Raw genomic sequence first — 24108 nt, 5'->3', positions numbered from 1 at the left:
GAGCAGACTCCCGGGTGTCTTGCGGGGCCGGCGAGGGACATCTACGCAATACGCGTATGCAACTTCCGGTACCGGTACCGGAAGTTGCATACGCGTATTGCGTAGATGTCTCCCGCCGGCCCCGCAAGACACCCGGGAGTCTGCTCCGGTAAGTCGGGGGTGGGCAGAGGTAAAACGCTTAGATAACCTCCCGTGCCGACACCCCCCCCCCGTGGGAAGTGCTGGCAGGGGAGGCTGTCTGAGCGTATCGGGGAGAAGGATGCAGGTCCCCTGCACCGCTGCGGGGTATCTGTATCTTAACCCCGCTGCCTGCCCGGCGCCCGGGACTGCATGTCCCGGGCGTCGGGCGCTAGACCCCGAATATAGGCCGCACCCCCACTTTAAAAACTTAAAGTGGGGGAAAAAAGTGCGGCCTATATTCGAGCCAATACGGTATATACCTCCAGAAATGCCTTTTAACCCCCCTATATGCCACTCTGCCCCATGATATGCCTTTTAACCCCCTATATGCCACTCTTAAAAGGCACATCATGGGGCAGAGTGGCAAATAGGGGGTATAAGGCATTTCTGGGGGCAGAGTGGCAACCCTGGGGGCAGATGTGCATAACTGGGGGGGGGAGATTGGCAAATAAAAGGAAATAAAAAAAATATATATTTTTCTCAATCATAGCTTTTATTAGATATGAATTTTTTTTACATGCATTAATATTTACTAGTAAAACTTTTTTTCTATAGGGTAGTCTTATATTCAGGCTTTTTGTTTTTTCCTAAATTAATATTTGGATTTTGGGGGGTCGTCTTATAATCGAGCAAATACGGTAAATACTCCGATTTGGGATCCGTAAATTATATAGGAAGTAAGGGAGTAAAAGTACAAAAAGGGTTAAATCAGTTATTTGAAGAATGGTTCTGCAACTGTGATTGGGTCGTCTGTATCTCATCTACAGGATGCCACTTTAGACTTAATAGAGAGTCAAGAGGAAAATCAAGTGTCAAGGGCATGCCTGGAAATACAGGTAGAATATTCCACTAATTTAAAGATGATGGCACAAGCTTTACAGAGTGGTATTACACCTTTGGGTTTGTTGAGAAGTTTACCTGAAAAATATAGTTTTGGTCTGGGTCATATTGATTTGTGGATTTATAAATGGATGGGTTGTGATCAGGATTCTTGTATTGGGACATCTTTAATCCCAGTGGCAGCAGTTGAACAAGTAGTAGTACCAGTAACAGTTTTGGGAATTCCGGTCAGTGACACACAATTGATTCATTATAATTTAAGATATACAGATTTTGTATTTGATGGGGAAAATCTGGAACAATTAGATGTTTCAGCTTGTCTTCATTTTGTTTCTAAAGTAATATGTTTTCCAGGGCAAGAAAGGTTGTTACATCAATGCATGATTTAATGACTCAAGTAAAGAGAGGGAAAGTTTGTTTTCAAGTAATGAAGGAAGAGTCATTGGTCAGAGCATTCTTGTCAACTTGTATGCATCGCGAAACTCTTCACAGAGGATTATATTTCATAGAAGGTGATTTGAAAAAGTTGGAGATAGATGGGAAAAAAGTTTAATGTCTCCACTATAGACACAGAGCGTTTAAGAACACTACCTCTGCAATTCAATCTTACACAGACCATTTTCCTTGGAAAACATGGACTGAGGAAATAAAGAAAGATAGGGGATTGTTGGCCATATTAGAGCAACAACTGAAAGATGCAGAAATTGTTTTCCAACATAAACAAGGAGAATTAGAGCAAATTCAACATCAATGGAATGATATGTCCGGAGTTAGTTGGTGGTCAAATTTAAAAAAATCAGTAAATATGTGGTCAAAATCTTCTGTAAAATCCACAGCTGCAAATATATTGTCAAATCCAATTGTTGTTATAAGATGTATAAACAAGTTAAGTACAAAGTAAATAAGGGACATGGAATATTAAGGGAAATTATAAAAAGGGCACAATCTTCTCATTCCATAATGAATGTAGAGAAGAGTGTCTCATACTAATGATTATCATGTGGTCCCAGGAAAAGTGTGATGTGATAGTAGTATAAATGTGATATGACTGTGATACGAATGGTGAGTAAATGTGTATATTTGAAAAGATATGATTAGGATATTATCCTATCATCAGGGGGATTTGTAAAATAGTCTAACACGTTTAACATCTCTGCTAACCCCAATAATATAAAAGGACCATATGTAATCATTGGTATAGGCAATAGTCAAAATATGCAATCATTGGTCATAAATAAGTGATCATTGGGATATACTAATAGGCTTGAATGATAGGGAAAAGGGTTTCCCTGACCTTAAGCATGGAATGAAGGACTTGCTGAACAGACATTCTATAGATAGGATTGCAACTTGTTAATGCATGGTACAATTGTGACTATAAAAGGGCATTACAATATGCTTACAGTGACAACCTAAAATAAGGTTTGGACACGTAAAGACATTAGATTGAAATAGTTATCCAAACCGCATATAAGCAAGTCATTTGTATGGCATGGTGAGGAGAGGTTAGGGGACATGTACTTGCCATCCACGGACTCTTCACATCTTAAACACTCCCTCCATCCTCAGGAATGCATAGTACAGATGTCATGAACTAAATTATTTTCAAAGGTTTTGTAAGACTTATTTTGTATTCTTATTATCTACTTTATATTTATCATCCATTTTTGTGTATATTAAATATTTTACCTTTGTTTGGACCTAAGTGACTGCCTATTTTTGTGATGCATACATATACATATATATATATATATATATATATATATATATATATGTTGCTCCGGCTGTATGAAGTTTGTGTTGGCCCTAAATTTATTACATGAGACAAGAAGCACAATCCTAGGCCAGGAGCAAGGAAAATATGTATATGATGGGGCGCTCATAAAATCGGAAAAATAACTCCACAATAATAGTGCAGATGATCCAAGCATACAGTGATAATGTGGAAATATACTGTATAATATTGCAGTCACAAACAAACTTATGCAAACTAGTTCATCAATAAATCTTTGCTTCCACAATATCTAAAAACAAAGTTTACATAAATGGCTAATTATCTTCACAGCAAAATTATAAAGAAAGTCCAGAACATTTAAACAGGATAATTTGCACAAGAATGGTATATGCAAACAGGCAATATGTGTGGTTCTCTTTAAGTTGCCAAATCGTTTTCTATGATCAATGATCAATAAATATTAATATCGAAATGTGCAAGATCAAGGTCCTCAAATGTCCCTGATGTGTTTCAGCACTCTGGCTTCACCAGGAGGGAAAAAATGCATGTCTGATCCATTCGGATGATTCTATTTGTATACAGTTCTTGTTTACTTTACCACTTACATCAGTTTGTATTCGTCCATCTGTCGTGAATACGTATAGGGTGTTTATGGGTATGCTTGTTATGAAAAAAAGGTTCTGCTTATGTCAGATACCAAATGTGCTCCTAAATTAACTTGCAGCAATGATCAGTAATCGAAGTTTATACTTTTGTATGGCGAACTTCAGCAGAATTGTTAGATCTTATCAAGTGGATATAGCCTATAAAAGTGAATGTAAAGATTGAATTGTATATAAGGCAGTCTCACACACATACACACAGACACACCCAGAGACTCAGGCAGTCTCACACACACACAGAGACTCAGCCAGTCTCTTTCACACACACAGAGAGACTCAGGCAGTCACACACCCACACACAGAGACTGAGGCAGTCTCATACCCACACACAGAGACTGAGGCAGTCTCACACACACACACACACAGAGACACAGGCAGTCTCTCACACACACACACACACACAGACTCAAGCAGTCTCACACACACACACAGAGAGACTCAGACAGTCACACATACAGAGACACTCAGGCAGTCACACACACACGCACACAGAGACTCAGGCAGTCTCACACACACACACAGACTCAGGCAGTCACACACACAGAGTTGTTTTGTTAGAATGTTGATACCCACACTCTTACTTACGCTCTCTGTCAATGTCTCCCTACATTCTCCGCCGACCACCTCCGTGTTCCTGTGTCCTTTCTCGCAGCCCGGCTTGTGATCTTGCATCTTTTTGTTCTTCAGTCTTCTGTTTTCGTGTGCTTCTCCCAGTATCTTGTAAATTAGGCCTCCAGACGCACTTCCGCAAAAGGGCAAGGCTTCTGGAAACATCATCTCTCCTCTCCAATCCTCGCACCATTTTTTCAATCTGAGCATGGGAAGGTCTGATTCACTGAGACACGGACCAAGAATGAAGGCAGAATTAAGAAGACAGAAGAACAAGAAGATACAAGATCCAAAGCAAAGCTGTGGGAAAGGAGCCAGGAACACGGAAGCAGTTGGCTTAGAAGGCAGAGAGACCTGGGAACATAGTTATGTTGTTTCACCTAAACCAAAATCGATGATGTTAAGTAAGGACTAGCTATATTTTCCTGATCTTATTTGTGTTCCCAGTATTTTGTTACAGAACCTGGTGGAGCCTTATCCATTATCTTCTAAAGTGCCTAGGAGGTGTGTTGTGTTTATGGCCAATCAGTATATATATATATATATATATATATATATATATATACACACACACACACATGAAAAAAAGACAGTACGCCCTCTTTGAATTATATGGTTTTATATATCAGGACATAATAATAATAATCTGTTCCTTAGCAAGTCTAAGAATTATGAAACCTCGGAAGAACAACAACACAGGTGTTCATAACAAACACTCTTGGTTAGCTGATTGTCATCAAATCTATAAAAGCTGGTGTTTTAGCAGTTTGCTGGTCTGGAGGAAAGACATCAGCAATAATCTTGGAAAGGTAATTGTTGCTTCCGACCAATCTGGGAAGACTTACAAGGCCATTTCTACGCTGGGAACGATTATCTAAAACTCGCAGCACTCCCAGCAGAACTTCGCAACAAATTCACCCCAGGGTAAAAAAAAACCCAAGAGTAACATCTCAGACTTTACAGGCCTTAGTTGGCATGGTAAATGTTAAAGTTCATGATAGCACAATTAGAAAAGGACTGAACAAGTATGGTTTGTTTGAAAAAGTTGCTATGGGAAAGCCTCTTCTCTCTAAAAAGAATATGGCAGCACGGCTTAGGTTTGCAAAGTGACATCTGGATAAACCACAAGACTTCTGGAACAACGTCCTTTAGACAGACACGACCAAAGTGGAGATGTCTGGACATAATGCACAGTGCCTTGTTTGGCAAAAACCAAACACAGCATATCAGCACCACATACCAACTGTCACGCATGTTGTTGGAAAAGTGGGGATTTGGGCTTGTTTAGCAGCCACAGGATCTGAAAACCTTCCAGTCATTGAGTCATCCATGAACTTCTCTGTCTACCAAACTATTCTACTGTAGAGTTAAATGTGAGGCCATCTGTCCAACAGCTAAAGCTTGGCCAAATGGCAAATCTTCAACAAAATGGCTGAAAAAGAAAAGAATCAAAAGTCCAGACTTCAACCCGATTAAAATGCTTAAGAGAGCTGTGCGTAAACAAATGCCCGCACACCTCAATAAACTGAAGCCACTTTGTAAAGAAGAGTGGGCCAAAATTACTTCACAACGATGTGAGATATTGATAAAGTCATACAAAAAATATTATTTTGAGCTAGGGCTGCTAAAGGTGGTTCTACAAGCTATTAAACCATACGGTTTCTCCATTTTGGCTTTATTTTTGTTGAATAAATCGTGACACTGGGTAATATGTCATGTGTTGTTGTTCATCTGAGGTTGTATTTGCCCAATTTTTAGACCTGGTAAGGAACAGATGATTGTTATTATATTCTGATACGTAACACTATAAAAAAAAGTATACTATTTCATACAACTGTACATTTGTACTTTAAACATGTGTGTTGTCACTATGATATGTGTATTTATTATTTATGATTCCAGGACACAGCACACCTTCCTTTTTTCTATTCTTTGTTTTCTTTGTGTTGGGGAGATTTCATTGTGTGGGTGCAGCTGTCATAGCCTGTTTAGGTTTATATATATATATATATATATATATATATATATATATTTACCACCACTTGTTGCTGTGGTCCAACTGATCCTTGTAGATATCAATCCAGGTTCAGTGGAAAAATTAAGTGAAAAGAAAAATAACTTTCTTAAAGTTATATAACTGCCTTAAAATTGCAATTTGCCAGAATAATGTTAGATACTCAAAGTAATTATGAGAGTAAAACATGGTGCCAAAATATTGTGATGTCCAAAAGAAATTGTCTGGGTCCTCCTTTGTTTAAAACATAAACTTTTAAAGACAGGGCTTAGTACCATTATTCTCCACCTATTGATTGACATCCTCCAATTATAATTGTGGATTTTACTTATTATAATGAAAACTTCCTAGCATATTTGTACCATTGTATTTCCATTATTGACCTCTGAGAGACGCTCGGTTCTAAGAAATAATTTAAGACAATTACATAAGACATCTGGTATTTGTCCTTAATCACACATATCTCTATAAGATAATACCTCCTAGGTAATAAATCAGTTTGCAATGTAGCCCCGTAAATTTGCATTCCTAGAGATAAGTAGCTTATACTCCCTATATTTCCCCATAGAATATAAACTATTTAGGATTACTTGCTGAAACAGCTATATTCATAAAATATTCTTTGTTCTCAATATAGAGAGAACAAGGGAAAAATCCTTTATATTACAGTGGATATAAAATGTTTACACACCCCTGTTAAAATGCCAGTTTTTTTATATTAAAGAATAAGACAAATATAAATCATGTCAGAACTTTTTCCACCTTTGATGTGACCTATACCGTGTGATTGGATATGATACATGGTTAAATTAAAACAACACATGCCATGGAATTGTTCACAACCATGGTCGTGTTTCAAGAAAAGGTAATCAATGGCAGCTCTATTTTGTATTTTGTTTAAATTCATTAGCAGCTCTTCAAGAGCCGCAGAAGTATGATTTAGGTTCTCCACGATGGCGCATGCAAGGGCATTTATTACCCAAATGTTGTAGATTACTGGTACCCCAACAAAGGGAAACCCCTAAACTGACATTCGGACTTTCAGCTCTGACAGTCCTCTATTTGTGTCTTGCTTTTCCCTTGATGGCCCATAACGATCAGGTATTGGGGGAGTGGCAAATCAACACATGGGGCTCCGGTAATATTATGGGGGATATAGAAAAGGGTAACATTCCCACAAGAGAAAAAAACAACCCTTAGGTTACTTGACATTTAGACGGTAACTGGCATCTATTACAGTAGAATTACATTTCATACGATAAGAGAGGTCGATACACGGTCTCTCAGTACAAAGAGTTGCGGTTTTGTCTTGGATTTTCCCTTTTAGGGCGACAAGTCATGATTATCTTAGGGTCCCATGACATGTTGTAATATACATCACCATTGGAGTTTGAAGTACACAGACAACTCCTTTTGAGAAGTACTTAATAGGTATTAAGTACGTAACAATTGTTGGGAGTTTACCATGTTAGAAATACAGTATTTGCTCGATTATAAGATGACCCTGATTATAAGACAACCCCCCAAAATCTGAATATTAATTTATGAAAAAAAGAAAAAGCCTGAATATAAGATGACCCTATAGGAAAAAAGTTTTACCAGTAGATGTTAATTCATGTAAACTATGTGAACATTTTTTTTTAATAAAAGCTAAGATTGAGAAAAATATTTTGTTTTTATTTCCTTTTTTTTTTCAACCTGCCCCCCCAGTTATGCACATCTGCCACCTGGCTTGCCACTCTGCCCCAGAAATGCCTAATACCCCTATATGCCACTGTGCCCCATGATATGCCTTTTAACCCTCTAAATGCCACTGTGCCCCATGATATGCCTTTTGACCCCCTATGTGCCACTCTGCCTCCAGAATTGCCTTATACCCCTACATGCCACGCTGGCATTTAGGGGGTTAAAAGGCATATTATGGGGCAGAGTGGCATATAGGGAGGTATAAGGCATTTCAGGAGGCAGAGTGGCATATAGAGGGTTAAAAGGCATTTCTGGAGGCAAAGTGGCATTAAGAGGGTTAAAAGGCATTTCGCAGAGCACTCTGCCTCCAGAAATGCCTTATGCCCCCCATTTAGCACTCCCCCTCCCTCCTCCAAAGTTACCGGAGCTTCTGAGTCCCCGGTGCGATTCGGGTACACAACTTCCGCTGCAACCGGAACTCTGATCTCTGACAGCCGGGGAATGTCTGCGCGATGGACGCAGACAACCCCCGCCGCTAACCGCACCTCCTCCCGGCTGCAACGGAAGTTGTGTACCTGAATCGCGTAGAGCTCTACACGCTGCCCAGTGCTTAGTCCGCTGCACGGACTAAGTACCGGGGACTCAGAAGTACTGGTAAGGGGGGGGGCAGGAGGATCCAGGTCCCCTGCATCGCTGCGGGGGATCTGGATCTTAGTCTCATAGTCAGACCTAGTTGAGGTCTGATTATAAGACGACCCCGATTATAAGATGAGGGGTATTTTTCAGATCATTTGCTCTGGAAGAAACCTCGTCTTGTAATCGAGCAAATACGGTACAAAAGTGTGAGACATTTAGTACTTCCTTTGCCAAATATGTCCATACATTTATCTCCGGTAGTAACGGGATTTTGTGGTAACAGGGGTGCTTCCTGCCTCATTTTGAAGAATAGTGGTCTTGTTGTTTTGGATGGGCATCACAGGGCTGAGGTAAAGTTGATTCCTTTTCCTCCAAAAAGGAAAATCTCCATCTTTTGCAAGTGGTCACGGATTATTATGCACATCAAAACACCTATGCAGGATAATTCACAACAGGCAGGGGCAGATCAACTAAACACAGCAATGTCCAATGACGATAGCCAGAGGTCAGGATCGGAGAGAGCAGTGTAATCAATCATCAATAGCCAGGGGTTAGTAACAGGAATCAAGTAAGAGCAATAGGAACACAATATAGAGCTCTGTCAGGCACAATAACTGGGCACTGAGTGATACTCAGTGCTGGTTTTTAAATCCACCGCCAGGAGTCGCCCCGGAGCAGGAATGGAGACGGCAGTGACAGCTGCAGCGTGGGAGCTGGTACCCGCAGTCAGTGGGTATTCGGGTGAGTCACTCCGTCTGGGTCTCCTTCCCTTGATCCACTTCCTACTGATCATCTGTAGCATGGGAGCTGAAGGAGGGTGGAGATTGCTCAGAGCTGTGTCTGCATCCGATGTTACCTTTTACACTGGTGTAACCAATCCACGCTTTCCCTTTGTGGAGTCTGATGACGCTGTGTGGTCAACAGGGCTTGCCACGGCCCTTTCCACACAGGGACAAGCTTGTCACCTGACTGGAACACATGCACCAGACCTGCTAACACTATTGGTTGCTCTTAAACAGAATACCTATGAACAGAAGAGAGAACAGACTGCTAAGTAATATATTCCTTAATTTGGTAGTTTCCCCCATGCAAACAGGGTTTGGTGGACAAAATAGTTTTACGTCAAAGTTTTCCAAACAAAGTTTTCAATTGGCTAATCTTTCAGTGGGGTACTGCATATGCGAGAGTTAAGGCTAGCGGTAATGCCTCAACCCACTTCAACTTAGTTTGTTCACATAGTTTGGTCAAAGTCCGTTTGAGAGTTTGATTCATTCTCGCTACTTGTTCTGACGATTGGGACCTCCAGGGAGAGTGGTATTTCCATTCAATCCCAAGGGCCTGGGTAACATGCTTAATTAACTCTGCAGTGAGCCCATACCGTGGGATGATCTCTTTAAGTAGTACCGTATTTGCTCGATTATAAGACGAGGTTTTTTCCCAGAGCAAATGCTTTGAAAAATACCCCTCGTCTTATAATCAGGCCTCAAATAGGTCTGACTATGAGACTAAGATTTAGATCCCCCACAGCGATGCAGGGGACCTGGATCCTCCTGTGTTATGCCCCCCCCCAATTTACCGGTGCTTCTGAGTCCCCGAAGCTTAGTCCGGGCAGCTTGTAGAGCTCTACGCGAATCACATAGAGCTCTACACGCTGCCTGGACTAAGCACGGAGGACTCAGATGCAGGGGACCTGGATCCTTCTGTGTTATGCCCCCCTGAACTTGCCTTATACCTCCCTATATGCCACTCTGCCCCATAATATGCCTTTTAACCCCCTAAATGCCAGAGTGGCATATAGGGGTATAAGGCAATTCTGGAGGCAGAGTGGCACATAGGGGGTTAAAAGGCATATCATGGAGCACAGTGGCATATAGAGGGTTAAAAGGCGTATCATGGGGCACAGTGGCATGTAGAGGTTTAAAAGGTATATCATGGGGCTCAGTGGCATATAGGGGGTATAAGGCATTTCTGGGGCAGAGTGGCAAGCCAGGGGGCAGATGTGCATAACTGGGGGGGCAGGTTGAAAAAAAAGGAAATAAAAACAAAATATTTTTCTCAATCATAGCATTTATTAACAAACAATTGTTCACATAGTTTACATGAATTAACATTTACTGGTAAAACTTTTTTCCTATAGGGTCGTCTTATATTCAGGCTTTTTCTTTTTTTTCATAAATTAATATTCAGATTTTGGGGGGTCGTCTTATAATCAAGCAAATACGGTATTTTGGAAAGGCCTCAGGCCATCTTGATAACTGCTCAACAATTACAAACATATATAACCATTTGTAGGCAGTAATTCTGTATAGGCTATTTGTAAGCACTAAATGTTGTACATGGTTTTCAGAGTTTTGGATTGGACCTTTTAAATCTCACATGACTGAGCAATTTGTGGATGTGACGAGACTGACCTGTACCCCGACTGGGTACTCCTGCCAATCGTTGCTTCCTTCTGCCGGGACACCAACAATTAACCCCTTCAGCGCCAGGCAGAACCAGCATAGATAGAAGGGGGGACGTTGCAGCACCGGAGTTGCGCTGGCACTGTGGCTATCCGAAGCTTAGCTACACAGCGTGGCTATTTTCCTGAAAAGGACAATAAAGGATCATAGCAGCCCACCCCAAGCTTCAGGCAACACTCATGTTGAGGTGAAAACAGGACTCTTTTATTAAAGCCAAATACAGAGCTATATATACACAAGTAAGAAAAGGGGTAAGACAAATTTCACAGGATCTAATTACCATGGACATGGAGATAACAAGAGCTCACAGGATTAACAGCTACCTGTTGTGTAATTCATAATTAGGTATGCAGCAGTGACACCTAGTCATTAGTGATGGGAAGTTCGGATCATTAAAGTGAATCGGATCATTTCGATTCGTTCACTGAAATGATCCGATTCATGATCCGGATCTTCGGATCACTCAGTGTGCCTGCACGGAGTTACTGTTTTCCAGTAACTCCGTGCAGGCACACTAACGATTGGCCACGCCCCTTTCATTATGAATCCTCCCCCCTGCCTCCAGTGATGTCAATGAAGGCAGAGAGTCGTTCAAAGATTCCGATCTTACAGGGATCCGAATCTTACAGTGATCCGGATCACTGTAAGATCCGGATCATTGTAAGATCCGGATCTTTGAACGACTCTCTGCCTTCATTGGCATTCTATTCAGTCAGAGAATATCACCATACTGTTATAAATAATACATTAATAATCACTGCCCTCAGGATTTACATTCCCCTTTACCTGCAACTGCACCTTAAGCTAACTTTATTAAATTAATTAAATTAACCCTCACCATTAAATTAACCCTAAACACCCCATCAACCATGACTGCCCCTAAAATTAACCCTTAACACCCCATCAACCATGACTGCCCCTAAAATTAACCCTTAACACCCCATTAACCATAACTGCCCCCAAATTAAACCTAAACACCCCATTAAGCATAACTGCCCCTAAATTAACCCTAAACACCCCGTTAAGCATAACTGCCCCCAAATTAACCCTAAACACCTCATTAAGCATAACTGCCCCTGAATTAACACTAAAGACCCCATTAAGCATAACTACCCCCATATTAACCCTAAACACCTCATTAAGCATAACTGCCCCTAAATTAACACTAAAGACCCCATTAAGCATAACTGCCCCCAAATTAACCCTAAACACCTCATTAAGCATAACTGCCCCTAAATTAACACTAAAGACCCCATCAACCATACCAATTTATTAGGTAATTTATCTGGAGTATATGCAATTAATTTAGGGGCAGTTATGGTTAATGGAGTATTTAGGGCTAATTTCAGGGGCCGTTATGGTTAATGGGGTCTTTAGGGTTAATTTCAGGGGCCGTTATGGTTAATGGGATCTTTACGGTTAATTTCAGGGGCAGTTATGGTTGATGGGGTATAAGGGTTAATTTTATGCTGATGACTGAGGGTTAATTTAATTAATTTAATAAAGTTAACTGTAGGTGCAGTTATAGGTAAATGGGGGCAAACTCAGGGGAATCTAAATCCTGGGGGCAGTGTGAACATTATTAATGTATTTATTTATAAAAGTATGGTATCAGTAATATTCTCTGAATGATTCGAATCTCTGTAAGATCCGGATCCTTGTAAGATCCGGATCCCTGTAAGATTCGAATCATTCGACTCTTCGGTTCATTCGACTCTTCGGTTCATTCGACTCTTCGGATCATTCGACTCTTCGGATCATTCGACTCTTTGAACGACTCTCTGACTCTATGAGTCATCGTTCCTGTGTGAATTAATGAGCTGTAACCTGACCCCAGAGTCTGTGTCTGAGTGCTCTGCAGATGACTCACAGCTCTAGGATCAGGTTACAGCTGCATGATTCACAGACTGAACCGCTACAAATGAATCGTTCAGTCTAGTGAACCGATTCATCCGGATCACTAAAAAGAACCGGATCAAATGAACGATTCGTTCATGATCCGGACATCACTACTAGTCATACCTACAAGGAAAGGGCTAACTCACACAATAACAGGGGAAACATATACAATCAACAATGCAAAGACAATCAGCCTTCTTCCTACAACAGGATATCCAGCTGTCATTACAGTTTTGAGACTCTGAGTAATAAAACATGGGGAAAATCAGCAGAAACTGAACCCCTGTATCCACACACAGAAGTCTCTACAAGGCCTGGGCCCATAGTTGATAGGGAGGAGGCTGGCTCTCAGGCCTCTCCAGGGGTCCCAGTGATGGAGGGTTCTGTCACAGTGGACATTCCACATGCAGTCCTGGTCCCAAAGCTATCCGCAACAGAGTGTTAGCCATGGCATTACTTCCTTGATGAGTTCCCATGCAAGTCTTTTAAGCAGTCTATCATTATACTTTTGAGGAGAAACACTTGATCGTCTGAAATAACCCACCACTTTTATTTCATTTATACACCAGGTCTTTGCAAGATCAGTTTCAGTATAAGTGGGGATATATGCAGAAAAATCAATGACTTTGTTTGCTTTTGATGCTTCGTCGATTTCCCTTAATAATAGCCGAATCCCACTTTTGGTGCGCGTGGCGATGCTTTACAGCCACCTGCTGGAGCAGTAGTATACTATCTATCAATTTGTTTACCTCCTTCCCATTTACATTTTTAGATCCGACAGCCCTTTTAAATCCTCTCTCCTTCCACAACATAGCAAATGCATGTACCACTCCAAATGCATATTTTGAATCAGACCATTTTAACTTCCCCATATTTGAGTGTTTCAGTCAAAGCTACAATTTCAGCTCCTTGTGCAGACAGCACTAGATAGCTTACCCAGCACTATAACCTTATTTTTGATGACCACTGCATACCCTGTGCATCTCTTACCCTCAATTATCCTGCTATATCCATCCACATCAGTTCCAAATCAGGATGTTGCAATGATATAACTGTGAGATCTGGGCAAGGTAAAGTGATATGCTTGATGGGTCCTACACAGTCATGCCGAATTAAAGGTTATTGTTACCTCAAATTCCAGATCCAGGTTGCCTAAGAGTCTGATACTGGGCTAGCCATGCTGGGGTGAAAACTTGGCTGCTCCTTGATTCATCAATTGACACACAGCATGAATAGTGATCACACTGATTTTTTTTTTGTTTGTCTCAGTGTTAGTTTTTGGAATTGACTTCTTCCATTCCCCCTGTGCACAGCTTTAACATGCATCTAATTAAAATGTTATCAGCTAGTCTGGAAGAATGTTCGCAGGGAGGTTATGGGGAAGGAAGCTGGAAAGTCTCTCCCTCACTGTTACAGCATGTGCAGTGCAGGCAAAGTTAACACTTACAAAACTCCAGCGCCCCCTTCTAGAGCACCAAAAAAATCAAACATCAAATTGATCCCAATTGTTTATATTTTGCTTATCAGTCGGCTGTACTGATCTAGTAACATCCCCTTTTTCTTGAGGGTTTTACATAATCCTTCACACTCTGAGGCTTTGTTGGGGCTTTTTTCTTATAGCCGAATTAACCCTTCCCCTCCTAGCCTGCCTAGGACCACGATTCCCACAAGTCACCAGACGACCGGTTGGAGTGTTGAATAATCACACCAAACGATGGAGTAAGAAAAGACAGCACTAATTTATTGTGCAGTTGACAATATATTTATTGTACTGCAAAAATAAAGCAAATGGGACAGGGACCAATAAAACATGAAGATCAAGTTTTACATCCATATAAGGAGGTGCGTTACTTATATTGTTACTTTAAGCATGTTAATTTGAACATGTAAAATGAAACAAGCAGATATCATAAAAACCACAGACAGATACACAGGATATCTTATCATACTCAAAAGCAGGATATGTGCTAACTGCAAATTCTAGCATTCAAAAATTTGTAACCCTTATCTAAACTAACTCTGAAAGAAGCATATAAAATTAAGACATTAGAATAAGAGACACAATGGCTTCCCCAACATCAGATTTACATCTTCAGGCTTTAAACTACAAGTTGCTATAAATTAAGTCGATAAGTCAGCTTACAATTTTTCCAATACTGTCTGTTCGTTCAGGCTGGTGGCCAGCTGGATTCATTAGGCCAGACCTTTTCACATAAATGTACAAACATTTGCCTGTCCAATGCCCTAATGCATCAATTGAGCTCAATTGTTCCAAGGGCATTCTAAGAGACTTTATCCTTCCTTACTCCGAGTAATACCCATAATATAATAACTACAGCCAACCCAGAGTAAAGAAAAACAAAAAGTTTTACAATAATTCTTACAAAGCCTGGCGGACAGAGGATCTGTCAACCTTCCTGTATTACCGGTTGTTAGAGCTCTCATGAACTCAGGACTGGTTGGCCATTCTGGGTCAAAACCTCCTGCGGGATGATCACAAGGGGTCCACTAGCTGGCTTTCCTCTGCAGGTGTTGGCCCCAAGAAGCCTTCTCATCTTGTCCTGGATTGGGAGTCCTACCAGACTTGCCAAATTGTTTGCAAAACTGCCTGACTCCTTGTTCCGTAATAAAGCGCTACAGATGATGATTGAGCTTTTGGTAAAACAGGAAGAAATGTATTCGCAAGCTCTAAAATAAATATGGTTCCTCAAATTATTTATACCCTTTGAAGAAAGTTTCAAGCATCCTATTTATTGCTTAATTATGCAGTTTTAAGTCCCTCCTCTCCTTACATAAAGAATAGTTTCAAGAACGCCTTATTCCGCAATACATTGTTTTGTATCGTCTTTGAGTTCCTTTGGAAGATATAAGGGTGTTTTCTGCTGTGTGAGAAATTTCTATGGTATGTAACAAAACGCTTTGGTATGTGCAGATAATTGCCTTTCAATGAATTTACTCAAAATAACTTTTTGTACAGAATATCTTTCTTTTTCTCTCTCAGTTTTTTTTGCTCCCTTTTATCTCTCTCCTGGCTATTTAACAATTTTTTTATAACATTAGTTATATCCATTGGTTATAAATTGGAATTACCCTTGGACTAATCCTGATTTACCATTGGTGATTGCCTTATCTCACTATGTCATGGTTGACTTAGCCCCTAGTCTACGTTATACAATATATACCGTATTGCTCGATTATAAGAGAAGGTTTTTTTCAGAGCAAATGCTCTGAAAAATAACCATCGTCATATTCAAGGTCGTCTTCTAATCAGACCTCAAATAGAGGTCTGACTACAAGACTAAGATCCAGATCCCCGCAGATCTGCAGTGGACCGGGATACTCCTCTCTGGCAGCCGGTGGAGGTCTGTGCGACGCACGCAGACAACCTCCGCTGCTACCGACACTTCCTCCGGGGCTTCTATGACGGAGTGCCATCATCACATGACCTTCTGGTGCTCCACCATAGAAGGTTGTCTGTGCGCATTGCGCAGACCTTCAGCGGCTGCCACCACTACACACCAAGGAATCTGAAGCCCGGTGAGAAGTCTAGAGATGCATTGGTAAGCCAGGGGAGGGTAAGAGTGGCAGATGGGGGGGGCGTATCAGGGTGGCAGAGCGGCATATAGGGGGGTTAAAAGGAATATCAGGGAGGCATAGTGGCATATAGGGGGGTTAAAAAGAATATCAGGGAGGCAGAGTGGCATATAGGGGGTTACAAAGAATATCGGGGAGGCAGAGTGTTATATTGGGGTGTATAAGGCATAACTGGGAAGCAGACTGGCATATAGGGGGGTTAAAAGGCATATCTTGGGGGCAGAGTGGAAAATAGGGGGTCAAGAGGCAGAATGGCAGATAGGGGTATAAGGCATATCTGGCAGCAGAGTGGCATATCAGGGAGACAGAGTTGCATATAAGGGGGTGAAATATGGTGAAATGTTTAGATTAACTTTTAGTTAACTTGCTAAATAGATTCTTAGAAATACCCAATGTTTCTATGTTTTTTTGCTTTTTTTCTGCACGTTATGGGGCAATAAGGTAGCGTTTTGCTATTTCAAAACCATTTGTTCCAAATCTGGTCATTCTTCCCCCCATGTGCCATTTCGGGTATCTTTGAAGCCGGCCAATGCAATTTACCCCATCAAATCATATATTTTTGAAAACTAGACACCCCAGGGTATTTCAAATACTAGTATTTTAACTCTTTCCACGCACTAATTCTACCACCAAACTTTGTGGTAGTCTTCTTTTTGCATTTTTTTCACACAGATTTTACTTCAGGTATGAATTAACAGGTCCTGGTATATGTCACTGTCGTAAAACAACCCAATATGTGTTCAGCAACATCTCCTGAATACAGCGATACCCCACATGATCCATTTGGAATTTGGTGATCCACTGCCCATGCCCTTATTGGTACATGTTTGAGCCTGGCCATTTCACTGTACCCAATAAAACCATATATTTTTGAAACCTAGACACCCCAGGGTATTTCAAATGCTAGTATTTTAACTCTTTGCATGCACACATTTTACCACACATCTACTTTAGGTTTGAATTTACAGCTCCTGGTATATGTCGCTGTCACACGACACCCCAATATGTGTTCAGCAACATCTCCTAAGTACAGTGATACCCCACATACATGAGTTTGTCGGGTTTTTTGGGAACTAATTGGAAATTAGATGTGCGGTCATCCCCCCCCCGTGTTAATTGGGACATTGTTGAACCCGGCCAATTCAATTTACCCGATCAAATCATACATTTTGTAAAAGTAGACACCCCATGGGCATTTAATATGCCAGTATTTTAACTCTTTCCATGCGAAAATTGTTTTAAGCTAATGTGCTAATTTTAGGACTTACTCACAATTTTATATATATATATATATATATATATTTTATTTTGTTTGCCTTTTTTATTTTTACATTTAGTGGGAAATTATTTTTACATTTTATTATTTTTGTAAACTTTTTCTTTTTCTTTCTAATCACACTGTGATTAGAAAGCTGGGCTCCATTGACTTACATGGTTGAATGCAGTACCTGTATTCAACCTGCAAGTGGAGCCAGAGCTCTCTAGAGGGTCTGGAGATCCTCTGGCGAACTTTTCCAACTTTTTTGAAATCACTCGCAGCGGCGGTTGTAACCGCTCGTTGATCGTCTCCTAAACACTTTTAAAACGGGCATCCGCCGCCATACGGACGTTCGCCCCGTGGAGGGAGAAGACACGGCCCCTAATGCCAATTGCGGTGTTGCTGAATGCCTCGATGTCGAGGCATAACAACAACACCGCTTGGGTGCAGAAAGCGAACGTAATTACGAAGGCATATTTAATATGGACGCTGTGCTGGCTCAGCACAACCTCTATAGGCATCCTTAAAATGACCTCATAGCCCGGCTCTCGGTTTCTTACTTTGTTTTTGTGCCAGAGACGCTGACCGCTGAGGTGGAGGAGACTGGAGGAGCTTCCCTAGGGTAAATACACCACTGTTATCAACCTTGATGAACACCTCAGAGGATGTAATCCACCTATTTGTAGAATGTAAAATTTAAAATCCCTTTCAAGAAGATGCCATTGTTTCGCTAGATTTTTATCCAAACAGGAATCAGTAGACTCCAAAAGTATGATACCAGGGAAGCCTCCTGATTTGACCCAGAGCCTCTGGGTGAATTGCTGCTTTCCTGGTTCGATGTCCTCTTTCTCCGTGGGGAGGGGAGCCGCAGATAGCCCACTGTCTACCCAATACCCCCTCCATTCCCAACCCATTTAATGCTATTGGGGGTTGCCCCACCTTGTGGACGTGAGACGTGTAAGGTGTTTTCTGGTTCCCCCTCCCTTTTATGATGTCTCAGAATTAAACGGTGCAAATTATTTATGGCTGCGGCATATATTTCTGTTGCTGGTGAGCCTTCCTGTTTTCTGAGGAAGCTGACATTTGTGCCTGGTTGGAGCCCAGCCAACTACCTACTAGTGATGTCCGGATCATGATGAATCGTTCATTTGATCCGGTTCTTTTTAGTGATCCGGATGAATCGGTTCACTAGACTGAACGATACGTTTGTAGCGGTTCAGTCTGTGAATCATGCAGCTGTAACCTGATCCTAGAGCTGTGAGTCATCTGCAGAGCACTCAGACACAGACTCTGGGGTCAGGTTACAGCTCATTAATTCACACAGGAACGATGACTCATAGAGTCAGAGAGTCGTTCAAAGAGTCGAATGATCCGAAGAGTCGAATGATCCGAAGAGTCGAATGATTCAAATGATTCAAATGATTCGAATCTTACAGGGATCCGGATCTTACAAGGATCCGAATCTTACAGAGATTCGAATCATTCAGAGAATATTACTGATACCATACTTTTATAAATAAATACATTAATAATGTTCACACTGCCCCCAGCATTTAGATTCCCCTGAGTTTGCCCCCCTTTACCTATAACTGCACCTACAGTTAACTTTATTAAATTAATTAAATTAACCCTCAGTCATCAGCATAAAATTAACCCTTATACCCCATCAACCATAACTGCCCCTGAAATTAACCGTAAAGATCCCATTAACCATAACGGCCCCTGAAATTAACCCTAAAGACCCCATTAACCATAACGGCCCCTGAAATTAACCCTAAATACTCCATTAACCATAACTGCCCCTAAATTAATTGCATGTACTCCAGATAAATTACCTAATAAATTGGTATGGTTGATGGGGTCTTTAGTGTTAATTTAGGGGCAGTTATGCTTAATGGGGTGTTTAGGGATAATTTAGGGGCAGTTATGCTTAATGGGGTCTTTAGTGTTAATTTAGGGGCAGTTATGCTTAATGAGGTGTTTAGGGTTAATTTGGGGGCAGTAATGCTTAATGGGGTCTTTAGTGTTAATTTAGGGGCAGTTATGCTTAATGAGGTGTTTAGGGTTAATTTGGGGCAGTTATGCTTAATGGGTCTTTAGTGTTAATTTAGGGGCATTTATGCTTAATGAGGTGTTTAAGGTTAATTTGGGGGCAGTTATGCTTAATGGGGTGTTTAGGGTTAATTTGGGGGCAGTTATGCTTAATGGGGTCTTTAGTGTTAATTTGGGGGCAGTTATGCTTAATGAGGTGTTTAGGGTTAATTTGGGGGCAGTTACGCTTAACGGGGTGTTTAGAGTTAATTTAGGGGCAGTTATGCTTAATGGGGTGTTTAGGGTTAATTTGGGGGCAGTTATGGTTAATGGGGTGTTAAGGGTTAATTTTAGGGGCAGTAATGGTTGATGGGGTGTTAAGGGTTAATTTTAGGGGCAGTCATGGTTGATGGGGTGTTTAGGGTTAATTTAATGGTGAGGGTTAATTTAATTAATTTAATAAAGTTAGCTTAAGGTGCAGTTGCAGGTAAAGGGGAATGTAAATCCTGGGGGCAGTGATTATTAATGTATTATTTATAACAGTATGGTGATATTCTCTTAATGATTAGAATGCCAATGAAGGCAGAGAGTCGTTCAAAGATCCGGATCTTACAGTGATCCGGATCTTACAGTGATCCGGATCTTACAGTGATCCGGATCACTGTAAGATTCGGATCCCTGTAAGATCCGAATCTTTGAACGACTCTCTGCCTTCATTGACATCACTGGAGGCAGGGGGGAGGATTCATAATGAAAGGGGCGGGGCCAATCGTTAGTGTGCCTGCACAGAGTTACTGGAAAACAGTACCTCCTGTGAGTCACACTGAGTGATCCGAAGATTCGGATCATGAATCGGATCATTTCAGTGAACGAATCGAAATGATCCGATTCACTTTAATGATCCGAACTTCCCATCACTACTACCGTATATTCCGGCGTATAAGACGACTTTTTAACCCCAAAAAATCTTCTTAAAAGTGGGGGGTCGTCTTATACGCCGGGTACTTACCAAGCCGGAGGTTCCCACGAAGCCACCAATCTCTCTAATCACTACGCGCCGGCTATTGATGCCGAGCGCAGGGATGCCGTCATGTCCCGGCGCCCGCATCAATTGCCGGCGCGTAGTGATGAGGGAGCAGGGAAGCCCGAGGTCTGGCACTTGAGACCTCGGCTTCCCTGCTCTCTAATCACTAGGCGCCGGATATTGATGCCGAGCGCAGGGATGACGTCATGTCCCGGCGCCCGGCATCAATAGCCGGCGCGTAGTGATTAGAGAGCAGGGAAGCCGAGGTCTGAAGTGCCAGACATCGGGCTCTCACAACTGGATGGAAGAAAGAAGACAGAAGATAAGGTAAGAGATGGGGAGAAAGGGACAAAGGGGGAGAAATATATATATATATATATATATATATATATATATACTGGTGTGTGTGTGTGTGTATATATATATATATATATATATATATATATATACTGGTGTGTGTATATATATATATATATATACACATATATATACACATATACATATACATATACATGTGTGTGTGTAAAGGCAGGGGTGTGTGGTGAGGGCAGTGTATAAATGTGTATGTATGGACAGGCATATGTGTAGATATATATATAGATATATATATTATATATGTGTGTGTGTGTGTGTGTAAGGGCAGTGCATGTATGTATATGTCAGCAAATCAACCAGCAAATCACCGGTAAGGTACATCGCTTGCCGTGATTGGCTGGTTGTTGTATACTGGGTAGAGGGGTAGTCTTATACGGCGAGTATAGTCCAAACTCTATATTTGGACTGTAAAAGTTGGGGGTCGTCTTATACGCCCAGTCGTCTTATACGCCGGAATATACGGTACCTACCCCAGGATGAGTGTAATAATTAGCGACTTTCGTAGCCCTGCACCTCAGTTGGCTAACCACGCCCCTCCTACTGATAGCCCAACCCCCTTTCAAAGCCATTCAGAGTTGCCTACCCTGAGAAGTGGCTGGGTGTGGTGAGTATTCATATCAATAGTAAGCACATGCAATTATGAGGGTTTAAGATAAAGCTTTAAGTATGTAATACTTAAATAAATGATGTTTTATTAAAAAACAATATTGGGCAGTATGGTGGAGTTCCACTGAGGTAAAATAATCCCATTCCTAGTAACAATTACACATAATGAAAGACATAAATTGTATTTATTTATGCCAAAAGTTGCGAACAGTTTCATGCCATTGTACAGCGCCACATATTTTGATGGCACTATATAAAACAATAAATAATAATAATATTGTCTGAATTTGTCATTTGGAAACCGTGCGTGAGAAAGGTAATGGCATATAGGATTAACGTAGTGCTTTACTGGAGGTATGCTGCCATCTAGCGGTAGATTACATACAACTATCTCGCTACACAGGCCAAAGGCTTCTTTTATCTCTTCACTGCTTGTTTACCTCAGTCGTCTAGTTTGGTGCATACTCTCGAAGCCAATGCTATAGCTATCTATACAGGCAAATGTCTTGTGAAGTGCTTTAAAGTGGTGTTCAGAGGAAAATACTTTGAGGGGCGTAATATCCGCACAGCCTCCTTCCCGGGATACACAACAATGCACCCTGTACAGAAGGTAAGGACTCGCTTGTAAGTAGCTCCCTACGGGGAAAATAATCCGAAAGGCGGACGCGGTGGTTATGCACTAACGCTGCGACGCGGGAAAGAGAGGTGGACGTTTGCACCCGCTATACGTTCTCGCTGCAGGATAAGACTGCGCCCAGGTTTGAACCCTTGAACGGTGCGTTTGCGGATTCCGCTGCCTGGCATTCAAAGGGTTAACCGTTTGAGATCTCTCGGTTACCGGGAACATAGTTTTGCGTTTGCGATTACTGTCTTCCCTGCTGCAAACATGTTGCCTGCCTTAAGGTCAAGTGTTAAAGATTTAGATCGTGAGCATGTACGTGTCCCCACGCGGGAACGAATTATTTGATAGTGTTTGGCATTGCGGTTAGTTAATAATACTAGTGAAAACAGTTGATCTATTGATCTTGGGCACGTGTGTTTGTGTGCGTGACGTAATCCGGGGACGGGTTTTACTTATAACCTATTGTAATCGGATCTGTAAGAAACAAATGGCTGAGTAGGTTTAGAGTGCGAGCTTTCAGGACAATTTAGATCTACCATATGACACGGATGCCTTTGATTTAACATTCTCAGGGTAACATGACATTTAACCTTTAAAATCTACAGATCATCTCCGTCCAAGCAGTCCTCTCCTACTGTTTCACAAACCCCCTCAACCTCCGACTAGATTGTAAGCGCACAAGAGCAGAGCCCTCATCTCCTTTTGTGCCAGTTTGTGATGTGTGATATTAAATCATTCCACGGATAGTAACAGCGCTACGGAATCTGCTGGCGCTATATAAATAAATGTAATGTATGTAATCTTTACCAAACTTTCTTAACAAACTTTAATAGTAAGAATGTGTGGTTATTCAATTTCTTAACACATGTTTAATTTCTGGAGGCCAATCATGTATAGTCGGCAGAGTAAGTTTGGATGGATTGTCGGGAAGTTCTGCCATGTTTCTTTTTACACCGTTTAACTGAACCCCATAATCTCTCAATTGTTTTCCTGATTTCCCACTCGTTGCCAGGGACATCGCGCTGCCAATAAAATAAACCACTTAAAATGACATCTCGGAGAGGCCACATAAAAAGAGTAGGCAACATAAAGCGAAGTAATGCAGATCCTGAGAAAAGGAAGTTAACAAAGCGTTACCCATAACATTCACACAAAGTGAATTTTACACACAACTTTATTTTGTGACAGATCTGTTTGGGATCCTCTAGAGTCAATAAAGAACTGTCTCAAAAGTTATACTTGGGAGCTGTAGGTTGGGTGACCACATGAGCCATGTGTTGTAGGACACATACATTTCACGTGCTAGTACCCAACACAAAGCGCAAAGAGAGTTGTTATAACATGCATGCGTGTAGCATACTGCTGGAAAGTACTAGTGAAATGTGTATGTGTCCTAAAAAACATGGCTGTGATATGTTTTCCCTGTCATCGAGACCCAAAATATCTAAAGCATCCATGTGGTAATTTGCATACATGTGGCTGGCTGCTGGTGCTGCTACACCCATTGACCTCCAAGAAGTCTAACTCTGTAACTCCCACAACTAAAAATATTCTGTGCCATTTACATGTGGTAAAACACTGGAATCCAAATGAAAAATACCTTTTTTTTTGGCATTTAGTGTGAAAATTGCATTAAGCATGCTGACTCTGATAAGTTTACTGTGCGCGTCTCAACAGTTTTATAGAGTTTTGTAGCTCATAAAACCAGCGATTTGTGACAAAAAACGGCTGAATTATTTTTGATGAGGATTGCCACCATTTTTGCATTATATAATGTTTCAGGCAGCTGTATGTTACCCACTTGTATGTGGTGTAGCTCTGTTATCTTAAGCTAGTCTGCTAGATAAAACCCTGACTCCTTATCATACTGCCTGT

General features: G+C 41.2%; 1 protein-coding gene across 1 annotated transcript in view; it reads left to right on the top strand.

Moving 5' to 3' along the window:
- The first annotated feature begins 22000 nt into the window (after positions 1–22000).
- LOC128497658 (uncharacterized) overlaps positions 22001–24108 on the top strand; it is a 62285-nt gene continuing 60177 nt past the window's right edge. Inside the window, exon 1 of the mRNA XM_053467822.1 lies at positions 22001–22221. Coding sequence (XP_053323797.1) covers positions 22204–22221 — 18 coding nt within the window. The 5' untranslated portion in view covers positions 22001–22203. The remainder of the gene's footprint in view (positions 22222–24108) is intronic.

This window comes from Spea bombifrons, chromosome 5 (genome assembly GCF_027358695.1).
Source record: "Spea bombifrons isolate aSpeBom1 chromosome 5, aSpeBom1.2.pri, whole genome shotgun sequence".
Classification (NCBI taxonomy): Eukaryota; Metazoa; Chordata; class Amphibia; order Anura; family Pelobatidae; genus Spea; species Spea bombifrons.
The sequence above is the reverse complement of the archived record's forward strand: the minus strand, read 5'-3'. Positions and strand labels throughout refer to the sequence as shown.